The sequence below is a fragment of the Loxodonta africana genome, chromosome 18 (genome assembly GCF_030014295.1).
Source record: "Loxodonta africana isolate mLoxAfr1 chromosome 18, mLoxAfr1.hap2, whole genome shotgun sequence".
Taxonomy (NCBI): domain Eukaryota; kingdom Metazoa; phylum Chordata; class Mammalia; order Proboscidea; family Elephantidae; genus Loxodonta; species Loxodonta africana.
The window spans coordinates 37,308,308-37,329,467 of NC_087359.1; the positions used below are offsets into that span (position 1 = coordinate 37,308,308).

Sequence of the window (21,160 nt, forward strand, 5' to 3'; positions counted from 1 at the left end):
GAATGTATTAAAATTAATTCCACTTGTTTCTTTTTATCTTTTTAATGTGACTACTAGAAAACTAAAAAATTAGATATGTGACTCACTTTTGTGGTATCGAGAGTCCCTAACACATACCTGAGTTTGTTCATTCAAAAAGCATTTATTGAGCACCTGTTATGTATCAGGTACTATGCTAGTCATCACAAATACAAAGAAAAGTAAAACTGTCTTTGTGTTCAGGGTTGTGCTTCAAAAGTTTGAAACTCAGTGTATTTTTGAATAGAAAATAATACTTGCCAAGGACCATTATTCCTAGAATTTCCTGAAGGTCAAAATCTCGAGTGTCTCCCTTTACTTCAAAGCCTGAATTCTCTACTAACAAGGTCCCTTGAGGGAGCTCCTGCCTGGCAAAAACCGTGAAGAGGGTAGAGATTTCTTAGGAGGGATAGAAAGGATGAATAGTAGGGTCTGAGTTTTAGCAACTTGGCAGAAATGGGTGAGTGACTCTGTGGTGGCAGTGGGTTGGGGTCTTCACTCTATTTATATGTGGCAAATGTTTTTAAGTTGAGGGTTTTTTTAGTCAGAGACTGTTTGAACTTTAACAAATAAGTCCTATTGTTCTAACTTGTAAGTTCTTCTGAGACAGAACCAGTGGCTTGTGTCAGTAATCTCAGTAGGTTAAAATGTGGTTCTGATGAAACTGAGGATGAGTTTAGTATTCCTATACAGCAGTATGGATTGCATCTCAACATAAAAAAAAAAAAAAAATCCTGACAACTGGACCATTAAGCCACATCATGATAAATGGAGAAGATATTGAAGTTGTCAAGGATTTCATTTTACTTGGATCCACAGTCAACACCCATGGAAGCATCAGTCAAGAAATCAGACGACATATTGCTTTGGCAGATTTGCTGCAAAAGACCTCTTTAAAGTGTTAAAAAGCAAGGATGTCACTTTGAAGACTAAGATGTGCCTGCCCCAAACCACACTATTCTCAATCACTTCATATGTGTGTGAAAGCTGGACAATGAGTAAGGAAGACCGAAGAAGAATTGATGCATTTGACTTATGGTGTTGGTGAAGAATATTGAATATAGCATGGACTGCCAGAAGAACAAACAAATCTGTCTTGGAAGAAGTACTGCCAAAATGTTCCTTAGAAGCAAGGATGACAAGACTTCGTCTCAGGTACTTTGCAAGTGTTATCAGGGTGGACCGGTTCCTGGAAAAGGACATCATGCTTGCTAAAGTAGAGGCTTACTGAAAAAGAGGAAGATCCTCAATGAGATGGATCGACACCGTGGCTGCAACAGTGGGCTCAAGCATAGCAGAGAGTGTGAGGATGGCACAGGACTGGGCAGTGTTTGGTTCTGTTGCACGTAGGGTCACTGTGAGTTGGAATTAGCTCAGTGGCACCTAACAACAACATGAAGCAGAAAAACTCAGCAGTTGGTCAAGGACTGCATTTCTAACTCCTGCTAGCTAGGTAAACTGGACAATTATAGATTGTACAAACTCTTATTGTGCTAGAAAATAATTCAAAGTACACGTTCTCTTTGACCTCTTTGTATATACATAAGCTAACCATACAAATTTAAAAGAAATGAAATCAGAGTTGCTCGCTTTGGTGGTTCTGATGTCATCTAGATTAGATGAAGAGGAGAAAGCCTTGAGTGTGCTTTTAGCTTAGTGGTGAATTGCTTGTGTTGATGTATTTAAAGGCTCAAAATTCCCTTAAAAGATTGTATTGGGGTTTGCATTCATACATAGACCTGCTTGGCTTCAGGTCCCTGCTTTGCCATTTAATTATTTACGTATATAATTAATTTTGTAAATTTTAGTATTTCACTTACCCCTTTTGAGGCTTAGTTTCCTCTTATTAAAATAGGAATAATAATATCTACCTCACTGAGTGATTGACAGGACTAATGAGACAGCAGTATATGAAAACAAGTACATTGCCTGGCACATGGTGGGTATGCACTGAGTAGTAGCCATGCATTCGACTGCTAAACTTAAAGGTTGGTGGTTGAGCCCACCAAGATGCCCTCCCAGTGGTGCCATGGAAGAAAGGCCTGATGATCTTCCGTAAAGATTAACGGCCAAGAAAACCCTATGGAGCAGTTCTACTCTGTAGCACGTGGGGTCACTGTGAGTCGGAACCAACTCCGTGGTAATGGGTTGGGGGTTTTGCTTTATTATTATTTTAAAATGTGACCATGATATGTATATACTTTTTTGCTTCAACATAAAGGTGATTATCTTGGGAACAATGTTGTTAGTTGCTGCTGAGTCGATTCCAGCTTACAGTAGGCAGTCTCATTTTGTATCTTTTTGGTTCTGAATCCTTCTGCTCACTTTTTTTTTTTTTGGTGTGTTTAGTGGGTTTTTTTTGTTGTTGTTGTTTTAATTTTTGTCACAGTACTTTTTATATTTATTGTTAAAAATGTCAAATTTCGCTAAAAGGCTTATCCAGAAATTGCCTATCTTTCATACTAGTACTGTCTATCTATTTCATCCTTCAGCCTACTTTCCAGAGGTAGCCACTTTCAGCCTTAGCTGGTAGTGAAGATTTAGCTCACTTCCATCTCCCTTCCCCTCCTCCTATTTTCCCCAGTATATTTAGATCATATTTTTTACCCTGTTCTGTAGCCAAACAGCTCTGGTGGCACCGTGATTAAGAGCTGGGGTGCTAACCAAAAGGTCAGCAGTTCCAATCCACCAGTTGCTTTGTGGAAATCTTATGGTGCAGTTCTCCTCTGGCCTATAGGGTCACTATGAATTGGAATCAACTCCACAGCCAATGGGTTCATTCTCTAGCCACCTGATTTTCCTTTCCAGAGGCAATCACAGTTGCCACTTTCTTTTGTATCCTTTAAGAATTCCACAGATTTGGGTTAAAACAATCCTTTGTGTTTATGAGTATGTAAATATTGTTTATTGTTATATACTGTGTGTGTGTGTATATGTACATATGGTTGCTTCTGTTTTTCTGTTTCTGTATAATTTCCCCTAGGATTATTCATTGCCATGATTTTTTGATTTCTTTTTCTTCTCTAGTCTTCCCGCGTCTTCCGTAAGTCCCAATATATTTGATAGAATCAAACCAATTAGATCACATGTCCATTCCATTTTTCTTCTTGGGATCTTTCTGCTAGACCTCTTTGTCCTTGTTCCCAGTCTAGACTGCTTGTATTCCAGACCTATTTGCACAGCAATCATCTTAGCTTTCCCTACATCATCATCCTGAGAATTTTCTTTGCCTCACTCCTCCTATATTAGGCTCTTTGTTTTCTGGGCTCCCTTTTCCTTTAATTTAGTCCTTTAATTTATTTGGTGGAGCACATCCTCTAGTATCTTTCTGACATAAGACTCAGGAAAGACAATTTTGAGATTTCATATATCTAAAAGTATCTTTATTCCCTCTGAACACTTGATTAATAGTTTGGTAGCTGTAGTTTGGGAATAATTTTTCTTCAGAACTTTGAAGTTTTTGCTCTACTATCTTCTGCCTTCCAATGTAGCTGTTGAAAAATCCCTTGCTTTTCTGATTTTTAAGCTACTTTATTCTCTAGTATTGTGAAATTTTATGGCCTTGAGGCTTGGTTTGTTCATTCATTCTGATGGGCGTTTGAGATATGTGTGTATATATATATATATATATATTTTTTTTTTTTTTTAATTTGGTGACTCATCCATCAGTTCTGAAAAATTCATTGAACTGCTTCTTTGATAGATTTTCTTTTCCAGTTTTTCTGTTGTCTGTTTCTGGAACTGCTAATCAACAGATTTTGGAACTTTTGGGGTGATTTCACCTTTTGTGTATTGTTGTGAATTTTAATTCTACATATGTCTTAAATTCCACCAGACATTCTTGTTGTTTTAAGCTTCTGATATTTACTCAGATTTAGACTCACATAAATCCTTTCCAGTGTTTTTTATTTTTCCATTATCACACTTTCATCTAGGATATTTCCTTCTATCTGAAGAACTCCCTTTAGTAATTCTTTTAATGCCGGTATGCTGGAAACACATTCTGTCTCTTATTTTTGGCCTGAAAATGTTTTCATTCTTGAAGGATATTTTTGCTGGCTGTGAATTTTTAAGTTTGCAGCTATTTTCTTTCAGGCTCTTAAAGCTGTTGTATTACCTTCTGGCTGCCATCATTGCTGTGGAGAAGTCAGCTGTATTCTTATTGTTGCTCTTTTCTCTGGCTCCCCCTTCCCCCCCCATCTTTGAGGTATAATTGGTGTACAATAAATCTCATATATTCGAAGTGTGAAATTTCATGAGTTTGAACATATGTATACACCTTTGAAACTATCACCACAATCAAAATGGTGAATATATCAGTCACCTCTGAAAGTCTCCTGTGTTCTTTTATAAACTTCCCTTCTTTGCCTCTGTTCCCAGGCAACCACAGATCTGCTTTCTGTCATTATAGTTTGAATTTTCTGGGATTTTATATAAGTGGAATCATGCTGTATATATGTATTCTTTTTTTTTAATTTGACTTCATTTACTTAGCATAATATTCATCTGAGTTATTGTGTTTACATCAACAATTTGTTCCTTTTTATCGCTGAGTATGTTCTGTTAGCTAGCTGTCTTATAATATATCTATTCATCTGTTAATGGAAATTTGGATTTTTTCCAGTTTCTTGCTATTCCTAATAAAGCTGCTGTGAACATTTGTGTACAAGTCTTTTTGTGGGCATAGGTTTTTATTTCTCTTGGGTAAATACCTGGGAGTAGAAGGGCTGAATCATATGATAAATGTACATTTAACTTTTTTTTTTTTTAATTGTGCTTTAGGTGAAAGTTTGTAGCACAAATTAGTTTCTCATTCAAAAATTTACACACAAGTTGTTTTTTGACATTGATCACAATCCCTACATTATGTCAGCACTCTCTCCCTTTCCCTTTCCACTCCGGGTTCGCCGTGTCCATTCATCTAGTTTTCTTGTCCCTTCCTGCTTTCTTGCCTTTGCTTTTGGACAGATGTTGCCCATATGGTGTTGTATACTTGATTGAACTAAGAAGCACGTTCCTTACGTGTGTTATTGTTTGTTTTATAGGCCTGTCTAGTCTTCAGCTGAAAGGTGGACTTTGGGAGTGGCTTCAGTTCTGAGTTAGCAGATTGTCCAGGGGGCCATAGTCTCGGGGGTTCCTCCAGTCTCTGTCAGACCAGTAAGTCTGGTCTTTTTTTGTGTGAAATTAAGGTTTCTATGTTTTTCTCCTGCTCTGTCCAGGACGCTCTATTGTGATCCATGTCCGAGTGGTCAGTGGTGGTAGCCGGGCACTGTCTAGTTCTTCTGGGCTCAGTCTGGTGGAGGCTGTGGTTCATGTGGTCTGTTAGTCCTTTGGACTAATATTTTCATTGTGTCTTTGATTTTCTTCATCCTTCTTTGCTCCGGATGGGATACCAATAACTGCATCTTAGAAGGTCGCTTGCAAGCTTTTAAGACCCCAAATGCTACTCGCCAAAGTAGGATGTAGAACATTTTCTTTATGAACTGTTATGCTAGTTGACATAGATGTCTCCTGAGACAGTGGCCCCTAGCCCTCAGCCCCAGTAACTTGATCCCTCAAGGTGTTCGGATGTGTTTTAGGAAGCATCTATGACTTTGCCTTGGTCAGGTTCTGCTGACTTACCCTTTATTGTGTGTTGTCTTTCTCTTTACCAAAGTTAACACTTGTCTATTATCTAGTTAGTGATTTTTCCTCCCCACCCGCTCTTCCCTTGTAACCATCAAAGATTTTTTTTCCTGTGCGTAAGCCTTTCCTTGGGTTTTTATAATAGTGGTCTTAGTTAATATTTAACCTTTTGTGATTGACTTATTTCCTTCAGCATAATGCCATCCAGATTCATCCCCATTGTGAGGTGTTTCGCAATTCATTGTTGTTCTGTAGTATTTCATCATGTACCATAATTTACCCATTTATCTGGTGAGGGACACTTCGGTTTCCATCTTTTTGCTGTTGCGAATAATGCCGCAATGAACCTGGGTATGTGTATGTCTATTTGCATGACGGCTCTTATTTCTGTAGGATATATTCCTGGTAGTGGGATTCCTGGATTGTATGGTATTTCTATTTCTAGCTTTTTAAGAAATGCCATATTGTTTTCCATAGTGTACATTTAACTTTTTAAGACATTACTAGTTTTCCAAAGGGATTGTACTATTTTATATTCCCTCCACCAGTGTGAGAGCATTCCAGTTGTTCTAGGTCCTTGCCAATACTTGCTATATTCCATCTTTTTAATTTTAGTAATTCAGGTGCAGCATTGTAGTGGTATCTCGTTGTGGTTTTAACATGTATTTTCTAGTTTATAATGACGTTGAGCATCGTTTCATGTGCTTATTTGCCATCTGTATATCTTGCTTGGTGAAGTGTCTGTTAGATCATTTCCTATTTTCAAAAATTGAGTATTTTATCTTATTTTTGAGTTCTTTATCTATTTTCTGGATACAAACCCTTTGTTAGACAAGTTTTGCAAATATTTTCCCCATGTCTGGCTTACCTTTTCATTTTTCTGTGTTTTGAATGGCAAAAGTTTTTAATTTGGATGATGTCCAGTTTATTGAGTTTTTCTTTTGCAGTTCATGGTTTTTGATTTTGGTATTTGAAAAAATCACTGCAAAATTCAAGGATTAAGATTTTTTTCTACATTCTCTCTTCTGGAAGTTTTATAATTTTTACTTTTACATTTAGGTCTTTGATCCATTTTGAGTTAAACTTTATATATGGTGTAAGGTAAGAGTAGAGGCTATTTATTTATTTATCTTTGTATGTACCGGTTGTTTTAGTTTTCTAGGATGGCCATAACAAAACACCACAAACTAGGTAGCTTGTAACGACAAATTTATTGTCATAGTTCTTGAGGCGAATAGTCCACATTCAGGACATCAGCAGAGCCATGGCATTTCCAAAGGCACTAGGGGAAGAGCCTTTCTTGTCTCTCTCGTTTCTGGTAGTCCAGGTGTTCCTTGGCTTGTAGATGATTTTTACATTACTGTCTTTTCTCTGGAGTCCTAGTGCGTAACCACATTGTTGCAGCCACTGTGTCAGTCCATCTTCCTCAGTGAAAAACAGGAAGCCCCTCAATGAGTTGGAGTATATATACATATGTATATATGTGTATAATATATCTCTGTGTCTGTATATATCTAACATTTGGAGCCTGGTGGCCCAGTGGTTAAGAGCTGTGGCTGCTAACCAAAAGGTCAGCAGTTTCAAATCCATCAGCCACTCCTTGGAAACCCTATAGGGCAGTTCTACACTGTGCTGTAGAATTGCTACTAGTCAGAATCAACTCAGTGGCAACAGATTTGGTTTTGGTTTGGTCAGCGTACTATGAGCTTAGCAGTACTTTAAAGTAGATTTGATTCTTATTATTACTAATAGAATTTAAAATTGTGAAAAAGTATGAGACACTTCAGAATTTAGATAGTGTTTTATGCCCACGTTGTTATTCAGAGGATCAGAGAATCAATGAGTCCCTACAAGGAAGCCTAAAGTCAACAGCATGGAAACTATTGTTTGTTTGATTTTTTTTTTTTTTTTTTGGTCAGTTAGTTCCTTTATTACTATAGAATAGATTTCCCCAAGTAGAGCAGCTGGGTCAAAACTATATGTATTTTTAGTTTAATAGATGTTGTCAGACGACTTCTCCTGCCCCCCAAATTATAGCAGTTCATAGTCTGAGCAGAAATTGATGAGAAAGTCCATTTCTCCACCCCTTATTAACATGAAATGTCACTTTTTTTTTTATTGGTTATGATTAATAAAAAAGATACCTCGTCATTGATACAATTTGCATTTCCATGGCTGCTGGCGAGGTTTTTTTTGTTGACTTTCTTACAATTCAAAGAAACTAGATAATTTTTGTCTGTGTATATCGAGAATTACTTTCTGTGCCATTCCATGTGCTACTACCTAGGGCCTCTCCTTTAGAGGTACATTAATATCTCTTGCAGTCTGTCCATTCATCTATCTGTCTGTATCTGGAGTCTTTTGTTGAGTTTAACTATGTACAGATCCTTTGCCAAGCAATAGTCACACTTACATGACCCCCAAGCTTTGGCTTCCGCATCTAAGAATTGTGCGGATTGGGTACCCTGGGAAACCCATTGACTTAATGACAATTTGAAAAGCAACTACAAATTTTTTGGTTATCCTTTATTTCTAACATTCATTGCTCTATGTAGCATAGCACTGATTGAATAAAAGATTAAATTGGACTATTATAAGATTGTTGAATCTTTTTCTAAGTTACTGTGTTCCAAAGGGCACATGGACATATTTAGCAAATTCTCATTTAGGAAAAACATCGCTCTAGATTTTATTCCGTAAGGAAAGTAGAAATTACCTTTTAATTACTGATTTTGTTTTTTACTGATAGGGCAAATTGGCTTTAATGATAACAGTAGGCTCCCTCATGGCAGTATGTGCTTACCAGAGAAGAGGCATTGTATCCCTCCAGAGGCCTGTTAGGGCAGAAGGGGAGGACCAGAATTAATATTTTAAGTGTCAAAGTGGGAAAGGCTGGCAGAGAGGGTGATAATTATGAGGAATAAGTAAGGTGGATTCACAGGGGAGGCCATGGAAGCTGGAGCATTTGTTTCATGAGGACACTGGTATTCGTTGTGGAAGTGAAAAGAGATATTTATTTAAAGGAAACATATACTAGATAGCATGCTTGTACAAATATTGAGCAGAAGACTAACTTTGTATTCTAGAAGAACTCATGTGAGAAAGGTTCTGAAATTTTGGCAGAGGCTAAGTAGTGCAGTGACTATACTATAAGCAGTGCAGTGACTAAGAGTGCTTGCCTTCTTTTAGTTATAGTGAGTGCATCTTTGCTTGCTCAGGGGGCTGTTACCCTTCTGGGAAGACTGGCTGATTATACAGACAGGGCGAACTACTTCACTTTCTGAGTTCTGTAAGGATGAGTGTGGTTTTTTATTATGGTTGGCTTGAATCCTAAAGATCTAGGCAGCAATGCCTCCTTGTCAATAAATTAAAGTTGGATAACCCAGAATGGGAACACATATTCATTAGATTTGCTTAATAAATGGGCCCGCTGTAAAAATTTGACCAGGATCTCAAAAGGAATATCTTTTAGAAATATTTTTTAACTTTAAAAATTTTCGTAGTTAACATGTACACCATGCCAAATTCAAAAGGTACACAAAGGATATACAGTTTAAAGTAAGCCCCTTTTGCCCTCTGCAACCTCCCAGTTCCCCTTCATGGAGACCGAGTTGTCAGTTTCTTCCATATCCTTTTCTCACATGCTGTCTGCATTTATAGAAACGTATGTTCATGTATGAATATGTATACATACCAAACCAAAAGCCCAAACCCATTGCCATCGATTCCAACTCATAGCAACCATATAAGACAGAGTAGAACTGCCCCATGGGGTTTCCGAGGAGTACCTGGTGAATTTGAACTGCCAACCTTTTAGTTAGCATCCAAACTCTTAACCAGTACGCCACCAGGGTTTCCCATGTATATACATATACATACATAAACATATTTTGTGTTCACAAGTGATCGCATACGATATATATGGTTCTGGACCTTGTTTCTTAACTTATAGTTAAAATGACGTCTTAATTACATTTTTCAATAAGACATTTAAAAATTCAATTCCTAAATCTATCTTGTTATATGAAATCTGTAGGTCTGTATTATCATGAGTAAGGTTTTATAGTCAAGGTGAACCTCTATAGCAATAGTTTCAAATATAAGATTTTTCTTGCTGTAATTTTATACGTGTGGTGGCTAAAGTCAAATTTTACGTCTGTTTAATGACTACTCATATACAGACATGTGTGCTTATACCTAAGTATATCTGTGTGTATGTATATGTATTTATATTTATGTCCATAGACTTGAAAATGCCAGTTATATGTAAAAGAGCTTTTTCTTGAAACATAGCACTCCATGGTAATTTTACTGAGAACCTTTATATATACATGTATAGTGAATTAGTTGTAGTCAGATTGATAAAGAACTGTGTTAGGTATGTTATGATCTAGAAGAGATTATTTCTTAATGATTATAACCAGGAAATAGCACATTACAAAGCGTATATTATTTAATCTTCAAGTACAGAAGTAGATAATGCTTTGATTTTAATTTTATGGGTGTGGAAATAGGCTAGGGCAGTTGAATATGCCTGATTATAAGATTTTCTCCTATGCTTCTAGTTAGATTTTTAAACATTTTTGGTCAAGTTTAAGATGATATAGTAAAATATCTACTTATAATGTTTAATTTACATAGATATTTTTAAATTCCCATGTTATGAAATAATAATTTTGAAATACTGCTTTTTCTTTTCTACTTTAATGAAGTGTATTTAGATTTTTGATATGTATCATTAGTATCGTGTCTTTCCACTCTTTGAACAATCTCACATATCCAGAGCAAATATTATCTTCTCTTCTGAGATGTTTGAGATAGATCCCCTTTTGAGTCACGTTATTGTTGTCACTGAAAATTTTATCCCTAGCCACAAGTCCCTATTCACATAGCGTCAGGAAGGGTGGTTTTCCATTAACGTATTTTGTATGGGTAGCAGTGATAATTTCCGTGATATAATCAGTCTGTTGCTTTTCGAAACTATTCAGTCGTTCTCCCACTGTTTACTGAAAACCCACTATGTGCCACTAACTGTTCTAGCACTGGAGGCAGAGTGGCAAACAAAACCAAGTCTTGGCATTCCTGAAGAGTATATTTTATTTAGGTAGATAGACAACAAACAAATGCGTAATGTAATGTCAAATAGTGATAAGTGCTGAAAACTAAGAGAATGTAGAGCAAGGATTGTTTTTTCTGGTGATGGAACAGACCTCTAAGGAAGTGATTTGAGCAGAGATCTGAATGACATAAAGTATATGGATATCTGGGGAAAGAACTTTCCAAGCAGATGCATAAATCCTGAGGCTAGAGATTGCTTGAAGTTTTTGGAACAACAAAGAGGCACCACCAGCAACATAGGAGAGTTCTAGTTGTTGCTCTTACATCCTTGACGACACTTGTGTTGTCATTCTTCTTCATTTTAGTCTTTGTAGTGGATATGTAGCGGTATGCCGTTGTGGTTTTAATTTGCATTTCCGCAATGACTAATGATGTTGAGGACTTTTTCATGTGCATTTTAACCATTCATGTATTTCATTTTGTGAAGTTGTCTTTTCAGATCTTCTGCCCATTTCTTAATTGGGTTGTTTGCCTTATTTAGTCTTATGGGTTGTTATATATATTCTGGATACAAGTTCTTTCCTGTATGTATGTATTGTAAATATTCTCTCCCAGTGTGTGCTTTGCCTATTCATTTTCTTAATGGTGTCTTTTGATAATAACAAGTTTTAATGAAGTCCAGTATATCAGATTTTTTCTCTTATGGTAGTACTTGTTTTGTGCTCTTTAAGAAACATTTGCCTAAGCTTTTATTCTGAATATTTTGGAATTTCATTTGAGGCATTGATCTCACTGATTACTCTGACTATTGTGTGAAGAGTAGACTATAAGATACCACGAATGAAAACATAGCAGTTTAGAGGTTATTATGGTGGTCTAGGAGAGAGGTATTAATGGCACATTGGAGTGGGGTTATAGTAGTGGAGGCATTAACAAACCGTCAGTGGTTGAAGATAGAACCCATGGAAGAGACACAGACACAGAGAGGGGCAATAAGGATGATTCCATATTTTTGGCTTGAGCAACTGGATAAATGGTGGTGCCATGACCAAGATTGTTTTAAATTTGAATGTATGTTTGCCAAGTAGCATGTTGTTCAATATAAAGTAATTAGGAGAGTTTCCATAATATAAGAGATTTTTTTAAGAATTCAAGTGTACTTCCTCTTTTCTGAGAGAGAATTTTGAGGGAAATTTTGCCTGTTTTTGTACATATATCATAGAGTTATGTACACTTGAAAGCATGTACTGTAGAACAGAATCTAGCAACACAGCACTTCGTTGTTTCAGTTTTAAACTACTATTCTACTTCCCGGTCTTCATTTCTTGCCAGTTTGAAGCTTTTTTTGTCAGTTTATTTTTTAAAATACTGGCTTTAGTATGCTTTTATGGAAATGGTCTTTCATCCTAGTACCTCAGAGTTCACCCAGTGCTGTTTTATATCTGAGCTAGAGAGGAGCATTCTTACACTGAGGTGATTGTTGGCTTCCCTCTAGGCTAAGTATGTTTCTATTCTTGGGACTCAGGTAAGAGCAAATCTCTAGTTTTTGCCAGTTAACATTATTATTGTTTTAGTAGAGATTTCATCAGTATTGTGTATATTCCAAATCTTGGTTTTTTTTCTAACGTAGGAACTAGCTTATGATGGTAGAAAGACTATTGGAGATAGGAGTTAGAAGGGAGCTGAGTTGTTCTAGTCCAAACTCTCTGACCTTGAGCAGCTCATGAACTTTATCTACCTAATTTTCTTCATCTGAAAAATGGGATGGTTAGATTAGAAAATTATTAAAATTCTCTTAAAACCTAAAATTATGTTTTTTTTTATTTGCTGTTTTAAAGATTTTGGCTTAATTGAGTCATGTTTTGAACCATAATGATATTAGAAACACTTGAAATTCCTATTTTTGGGTGAGTCATAAAAGAAAAAATTGTGAACATCTGGCTCGTAGAATGTTAATTGATTCTGAATCAATCTTATCCATATCAGATTTAAACATACGGCCACCTCTCTCTCTTAATAACAGCTTTATTGAAATATAGTTCATACCCATTTTATCGTTTTAAGGTGTACACTTCAGAGATTTTTAGAATATTCACAGAGTTGTGCATTCATCACCAGAATCAATTTTAGAACATTTTTTTCACTCCAAAAAGAAAATACCTTTTAGCAGTCACTCTCCATTTCCCTTAGCCCTCCCACCCTCTGCTCTAGCCAGCCACTGTTGTTGTGGTTTTTGTGTGCTAGCAAGTTGATTCAGACACACAGTGACCCTGTAGAACAGAGTACAACTGTCCCACACGATTTCCTAGGCTGTAATCCTTACAGGAGCAGATCGCCAGGTCTTTTCTCCCACAGAACTGCTGGGGGGTTCCAATCTCTGATCTTTCAGTTAGCAACTGAGTGCTTAACCATTGTACCACCAGGACTCCTTAGGCAACTACTAGTCTATAAATTTGCCTATTTTAGACATTGTATGTAAATGGAGTTGCACAATAAGTGATTTTTTTGTGTCTGGCATCTTGCACTTAGCATAATGTTTTCAACATTAGTTCTTGTGGTATATGTCAGCATTTCATTACTTTTTTTTTTCCTCTAGCATTGATCCTGTTTTTTCTTCTATGCTCTTTATAGTTTTTGGTTTTATATTTAGCTCTTTGATCCATTTCAGTTAGTTTTTGTGTATGGTGTGGGGTATGGGTCCTGTTTCATTTTTTTGCAGATGGACATCCAGTTTTGTCAGCACCATTTGTTGATAAGATTGTCTTTTCCCCAGTTGATGCACTTGGGCCCTTGTTGAAGATCAGGTGACCGTAGGCGGATAGATTTACACCTGGGTTCTCAATCCTGTTTCACTGGTCAACGTATCTGTCGTTGTATTAGTACCAGGCTGTTTTTGACTAACATAGCTGTACAGTAGATTCTGAGGTCAGGTAGTATGAGTCCTCCTACTTTATTCCTCTTCTTCAGTAGTGTTTTACTTATCCAGGGCCTCTTCCCTTTCCACATAAAGTTAAAAATTAGTTTTTCCATCTCTTTAAAGAATGTTGTTGGTATTTAGATCGGGATTGCATTGTATTTGTAGATTACTTTGGGTAGAATTGTCATTTTTACAATGTTGAGTCTACCTATCCATGAGCATGGTATGTTTTTCCATTTACGTAGATCTCTTTTGGTTTCTTGCAGTAGTTGTTTTGTAGTTTTCTTTGTATAGGTCTTTTACAAGCACTTCATTATTTTTTATTGCTGAATAATATTCCATTGTCTGGATATACCACATTTTATTTATCCATTCATCAATTGATAGACATTTGGGTTGTTTCCCTTTTTGGGTACTATGAATTATGTGCTTTGAACACTTGTGTACATGTTTTCTGTGGGCATATTTTCACTTCTCTTAGATAAATACCTAGGAGTGGACTTGCTGGGGACCAGTGGTAACTCTGTTAAACTTTTTGAAGAACTGCCAGACTGTTTTCCAAAGCAGCTTCACCACTTTACATTACCACCAGAAATGTATGAGCATCCCAATTTCTCTACATACTACTTGCTGACACTTGTTACTATCAAGTCTTTTTCATTATAGCCATCCTAAAACCAAAACCCGTTGCCGTCGAGTCGATTTCAACTCATATCGACCCTATAGGACAGGGTAGAATTGCTCCATAGGGTTTCCAAGGGTTGGGTGGTGAATTCAAACTGCCAGTGTTTTGATTAGCAGCAGAGCTCTTGACCACTGCACTACCAGAGCCCCTATAGCTATCCCAGCAGATATGAAGTGGTAGCTCATCATGGTTTTGATTTGCATTTCCCTAATGCTAATAATGTTGAGGGTCTTTTCATGTGCTTATTCAGGCCACCTGTCTTTGGCAAAAAGCAGAAAACCAAACCCACTGCCGTTGAGTCAATTCCGACTCATAGTGACCCTATACGACAGAGTAGAACTGCCCCATAGAGTTTCCAAGGAGCACCTGGTGGATTTGAACTGCCAACATCTTGGTTAGCAGCCATAGCTCTTAACCACTGCACCACCAGGGTTTCCCTTCATTATGATGGGGATAGGATATGGTTGGAAGTTCGTATACTTGGTTCTTTACCTAAAGTATCAAGTAAGCATCCTAAAGTATCGTTCAAGTAAGTAGTCTCTTCTGACTCTTCGTGGAGAGTAAGTCGAAGCCTTTATTTAATCCACACACTGGTTTTTACTTTATTTCTGTAAAATGTAACAACAAAGAATTTTACTTTAAGTATGATTTATATCTTAGTTGAAGTTGTAATCTATCTTTGGGGGAAAAGAACTTTCATTCGTATATCTTTAACACTAAAATCTTTTCAACTCGCTCAATCTCTGAAATGTTTATGAATAAGACTGCAACATAGAATGTCATAGTCACACAAGGATGAGAATGAAGGATGTATGGTAATCTGGAAGAAAACCTTGACACATTTATAGTAGATCTGTTTCCCTGACGTCACCAAGTATTTGAATTAATGTGGAATGTGTAAACATTTTTAAGGTGAATATTTAACTTCAGTTGTATAGCCTAAAATAGGTTAATTTGAAATAATACTCTCATTAGTAGGAACTTAATTTATTAAATTGAGGATATTTAATTTTATTAGAGATTTTGTTCTCAAAAATGTTAATTGTTGTAATGTGGCTTGGTTTTATCAGTCCAGTCAAACTTGTGACTAATTTTTTTTTTTCTATTTCAGAAATACATGCTACAGGATTTAACTATCAGAATGAAGATGAAAAAGTTACCTTGTCTTTTCCTAGCACTCTCCAAACGGGTGAGAGACCTGGCTTTTATAAAATCTCGTGATAAATAATGACGTGTTACTTCTTCCAAAGAATTTTATTGAGTGCCTTTTTTTTTGCCTCATTGTTTTTAGCAGATGAAGATTAACATAGAGCTTTTGAAAGAGTCAGTTTCAGTGCAATTTTTAGACCACAAGAGTTTTTTTCTAAGGAAGCTGGGCGATGGAAAGAAAAATTTCCGGCTCCTGTCACTCTGTATTTTCTTTAAACAAATGAAAAACAACAGTGAAAAAGAATGGTCATTCTATCCTGATTTTCAGCTTTTCAAAAATATATTTACCTTGCTGTGGTATGGTGAATTACTTAGTATGGTCCCTCTAGCCATGCGTGGTCTTGTGATTCCCACAAAATGATTAGGTGGGACTATGCAAATAAGGTATTTATGGCCCATCAGGGTTATTGGACAGCCTGCTAATAATGTAAATAAGGTCATGGAATCCTTGGGGTGGAATAGTGCAACTAAGGTATATGTAATCCTAAAGGGGATTGGTCAGTTTTGCCATTTTGCTAGGCTTAAAAAGAGAGCCAATCCCAGAGCAAGGAGGTAGCCTCACTACCATCAAGAAAGAAGAGCCAGGAGCGGAGCCCATCTTTTGGACCTGGGGTCCCTGTGCTGAGAACCTCCTAGACCCAGGAGACAGAGAGCTGTAACACTGGACACGGCAAGAAATGGTAGCAGCAGAACCAGGAGACTGGCACAAGCTGGTACGGTGAGCTTCCTGGCCTAAGGAGCAAGAAAGCTACAGTAGGCATGCCAACTCGCAGAGTGAGAGAGCTGAGCAAGAGGCTTGCTGGCAGAAAAGAGAAGAAAGCTAAATGCTTCCATGCAGGAGACTTGCTAGAAGAGTGGGTGTCTCCAGTTACTTGTTGGTGGAGCTAAAGAGCTTTGTAACACTTGCCCGAGAAGGGCAGTGACTGAGGGGCTGAGGGAACTAGTTGCTAAGAGCCAAGAGAAAGGCCTGCATGAAGACACAGCTGGGAAGAAGCTGTCCTGACTGAAGGACTATATCCTGAGTCATTCCTGATCCTGAATTGTGACTTGTTACTTCCCTAATAAACCCAGTAATTGTGAGTATAGCCTGTGAGTTCCCTGTGGCCATTACAATTAATTACCAAACTCAGCAGAGAAGTAGTGCCGTGGGAGGAATGGCTGGTGTCAGAATTAGTAAAAAGGTTGGAGGGGGCAGATATGTCTGACCTCCACCTCATAGGAACCAGTCTTGGGCTGATGATGATTTTGATTCTCTGTCCTCCCCCTTGTGAAGTTAAATGAGCAGGCGAGACACCACCACTGTGCCATTTCTACACTAGCACCACTTTCTACTAATTAAATTCAGATCTCTAAAGTTTGGGACTTATGAATTGATACTTAAAAGAATGCCCCACAGATGATTTTGATACACAACCAGAGATTAGATAGGTATTATGCTTGTGAGGACATGGGAGGAAATATTTGCTTATATGTTACTATTGTTAGGTATCAAAATAGAAATTCATACTTAAACTCTGGATTAGAAGAAAACTTTCTGAGCTAATATAGTGGAAAAATTATATACAAATCAATTAGTAAAGTACTAAGACCTTGATAAATGAGCAAATTAAAAGAAATACATAAGTTGCAAGAAAGAAAATGCAAATGACTAATAAACATGTGGAAAGATATTTAGCCTCCTGGTAATGAGAGATATCAAAACAACAGTTACTAATATACCAGTTTTTGGTTGTCATGTAAGCTGAAATTAAAAAAAAAAAAAAAGATTCTAAATGATGTGGTTGCCTTGGCATTACTGGTAAAAACCAAAAAAAAAAAAAAAACCAAACCCATTACTGTCAAGTTGATTACAACTCACAGCGACCCTATGGGGCAGAGTAGAACTGCCCCGTAGGGTTTCTAAGGAGCAGCTGCTGGCTTCCAACTGCTGACCTTTTGTTTAGTAGCCAAGCTCTTAACCACTGTGCTACCAGGGCTCATTACTGGTAAAAAACTAAACCAAACCCGTTGCCATCAAGTCAATTCCAACTCCTAGCTACCATATAGGACAGAGTAGAACTGCTCTATATGGTTTGCAAGGAGCAACTAGTGGATTTGAACTGCCAACCTTTTGGTTAGCAGCCGAGCTCTTAACGATTACTCCATCAGGGCTCCGGGGTCATTACTGATAGGAGAGTGTAAATCCATGCTATTTATTTTGTCTTAGTTTCTTGGTGCTTCTGTAACAGAGATGCCACAAGTAGGTGGCTTTAACGAAGAGAAACTTATTTTCTCAAGGTTGCACAATGATTTAAGCACTCAGCTGCTAACTGAAAGGTTGGCATTTCAAACCCACCCATCTGCTCCATGGGAGAAAGATCTGGCAATCTGTTCTTGTAAAAATTATAGCCTAGAAAAATATGGGGTAGTTCTGCTTTGTCAAATGGGATCACTGCAAGTCAAAATTGACTTGACAGTGCCCAGCAACAACAAGGAGGCTAAAAGTTCGAATTCAGGGCACCAGCTCCAGGGGAAATCTTTCTCTCTCTGTTGGCTCTGGAAAAAGGTCCGTGTCTTTTTTCAGCTTCTGTTCCTTGGTGATCTTCATGTGGCCTGGCAACTATCTTTTCCCATCTGTCCTTTCTTGCTTCTGTACCTAATCTACTCTTTTTTGTATCTCAAAAGTGATTGATTGAAGACATGCCTTACACTGATACGGCCTCATTGACATAAGAAAGAAAACCCTATTCCCAAATGTATAAGCAAAAAAATCAAACCCCTTGTGACTGAGAAAATTCCCAGTCATATCGACCCTGTAGGACAGAGTAGAACTGCCCCAAAGGTTTCCAAGGCTGTAATCTTTACAGAAGCCAACTGCCGTGTCTTTCTGATGTGTTTGAACCACCGACCTTTTGGTTAGCAGCCAAGTGCTTTAACCACTGTGCCGTCAGGGCTCCTTTTATCCACAAGTATAGGGGTTTTTCTTATAGGGGTTAAGATTTATAACACATTTTTTTGCAGGACACAATTCAATCCAAAACAGTTTGGAAAGCAGCCTGGCAGTACGTATCATGTTCATGTCTTTTGACTCAGCAATTCTGCTAATATAGGAATGATTTTGAAGGAAAAATCATAAATATAAAAAATGCTTTGTGCCCAGAAATATCTATTGAGGCATTACTTATGGTGGTAAAAAACTAGGCTTAACATAATTGTCTAATAATAGAAGAATAATTAAATTAATTATGATGTACCTATATAGTGAAAGGAGCCCTGGTGGCACAGTGGTTAAAAGCTTAGCTCCTAACCAAAAGGTTTGAAGTTGGAATCCACCAGCTGCTCCTTGACAGTTCTACTTTGTCTTATAGGGTCACTGTGAGTCAGAATTGACTCTGTGGCAACAGGTTTCTTTTGGTTTTATATGTGAAATGTGTATAGCAATTAAAAATGAAGCTTATGAATTCTTAATAACATAGTTAATGGCTTATTATATTGTAAAATTGAAAAGCAGAATACAAAATGACATATACAATGTGATGAATCATATCTCTAAAAAGGTACAAGTACAAATAAAATATCTGGATTGTGCCTGAGTGTTGACATAATTGGTGATTTTTTAATTCTTTTTGTATCTTTCTCTAGTTCCCAATTTTTTTTTTCAATTTTTATTGTGCTTTAAGTGAAAGTTTACAAATCAAATCAGTCTCTCAGACAAAATCTTATATACAGCTTGCTATATACGCCTAGTTGCTCTCCCCCTAATGAGACAGCATACTCCTTCTCTCCACCCTCTATTTCTGTGTCCATTCAGCCAGCTTTAGTCCCCCCTCGGCCTTCACATCTCCCCTGCAGATAGAAACTGCCCAGATAGTCTCATGTGTCTACTTGATCCAAGAAGCCGACTCCTTACCAGTATCATTTTCTGTCTTGTAGTCCAGTCCAATCCCAGTCTGAAGAGTTGGCTTCGAGAATGGTTCATGTCTTGGGCTAACAGAAGGTCTGGGGACCATGACCTCCGGGGTCCCTCTGGTCTCATTCAGACCATTAAGTCTGGTCTTTTTACTAGAATTTGGGGCTGCATCCCACTGCTCTCCTACTCTCTCAGGGATTCTCTGTTGTGGTCCCTGTCATTGCAGTCATTGGTTGTAGCTGGGCACCATATAGTTCTTCTGGTCTCAGGCTGATGTAGTCTTTGATTTATGTGGCCTGTTTGACTCTTGGGCTCATACTTACCTTGTGTCTTTGGTGATCTTCATTCTTCTTTGCTCCAGGTTGGTTGAGACCAATTGTTGCATCTTAGATGGCCTCTTGCTAGCATTTAAGACCCCAGATGCCACTCTCCAAAATGGGATGCAGAATGTTAAAAAAAATTTTTAATGGGAGTTTTGTCTTTATTTTGGTGCTGTTGGAGGTCTTTCAATTTGCTTTTTTCTAACTATGATTTTTTTGTGTGTGTGGCAAAAAAAAAAAAAAAAAACCCACTGCCATTGAGTCAATTCCAACTCATAGCGACCCTATAGGACAGAGTAGAACTGCCCCATAAAGTTTCCAAGAAGCACCTGGTGGATTTGAACTGCCAACCTCTTGGTTAGCAGCCATAGCACTTAACCACTATGCCACCAGATTATTTTAAAAATAAATGTCCTGCCATGAGCATGTAATACAAGATACCAAATCAACACATAAAAAAATCATTTGGGTGTGGTTACATAGGTAGATAGATATGAATGCATACATATGTATAGAGAGGCATATGCAAGTAAATGCACGTGCATGTATAGGTGTATCTGTAGGCATACGTATATACATTTTTGTGTGTGGTGCATATGTATCCACGTATATAACAAACCACATAGGGGCACAGTTATGGAGACATCCTAGACATATCCAAACAACTCACAGGATTGGTTTACTGAGTTAAAAGGTTTGGGATCATAGTTCCAGGGGGCAACTTAGTCAGTTGGCATAACATAGTTCACAGAGATAATGCTCTACATCCTAGTTTGGTGAGTCTTAAAAGTTTGTGAGTGGCCATCTAAGATAACGAAGCACAGCCTCTTCTAACCAGAGACTAGAAGAACTAAATGGTGTCTGGCTACACTACTGACCGTTCTGACGAGGGACACAATAGAAGGTCCTGGATAGAGGACCTTCTGGACAGAGGAAAAACTCAAATTCCTAAACAAGACCAGACTTACTGGACTGATAGAGACTAGAGTAAACTCCGAGACTGTTGCCCTAAGATAAGTTTGAACTTGGAATTGAAGCTATTTCTACAGGTCACCTTTCAGCCAAATAATACATTGGCTAATAAACAGTATCACCCGTGAGTAGTAATATGCTCCCGTAAACAATTAACTATATGAAACCAAACTGTCAACATTTACTCAAAAGCAAAGATGAGAAGGCAAGGAGGGGAAAGGAGGCTAGATCAGTGGAAACACAACAAACAGAATAGAAATAATAAGAGTGCTGACACGTAAAAATTGTAACCAAAGCCATGGAACAATTTGTATAAAAATTGTTAAAGGGGAACCAAATTTACTGTACAAACTTTCACCTAAAACACAATAAAGTATTATTTTTTTTAAATCAGTTGGATTTCTGCACACTAGCAGTGACCAGTCTGAGAAGGAAATTAAGAAATTTACAAGAGCATCTAAAAGAAT

The 21,160-nt window shown here is 37.5% G+C and overlaps 1 protein-coding gene across 3 annotated transcripts in view; it reads left to right on the forward strand.

Annotated features, from left to right (window-relative positions):
• The window catches only part of NPEPPS (aminopeptidase puromycin sensitive), a 107,681-nt gene that overhangs the window by 19,760 nt on the left and 66,761 nt on the right, over window positions 1-21,160 (forward strand). For all 3 annotated transcript variants that reach the window (XM_064271158.1, XM_064271156.1, XM_064271157.1), the window contains one exon: window positions 15,415-15,492. In XM_064271158.1, the coding sequence (XP_064127228.1) occupies window positions 15,415-15,492 (78 nt within the window). The remainder of the gene's footprint in view (window positions 1-15,414; window positions 15,493-21,160) is intronic.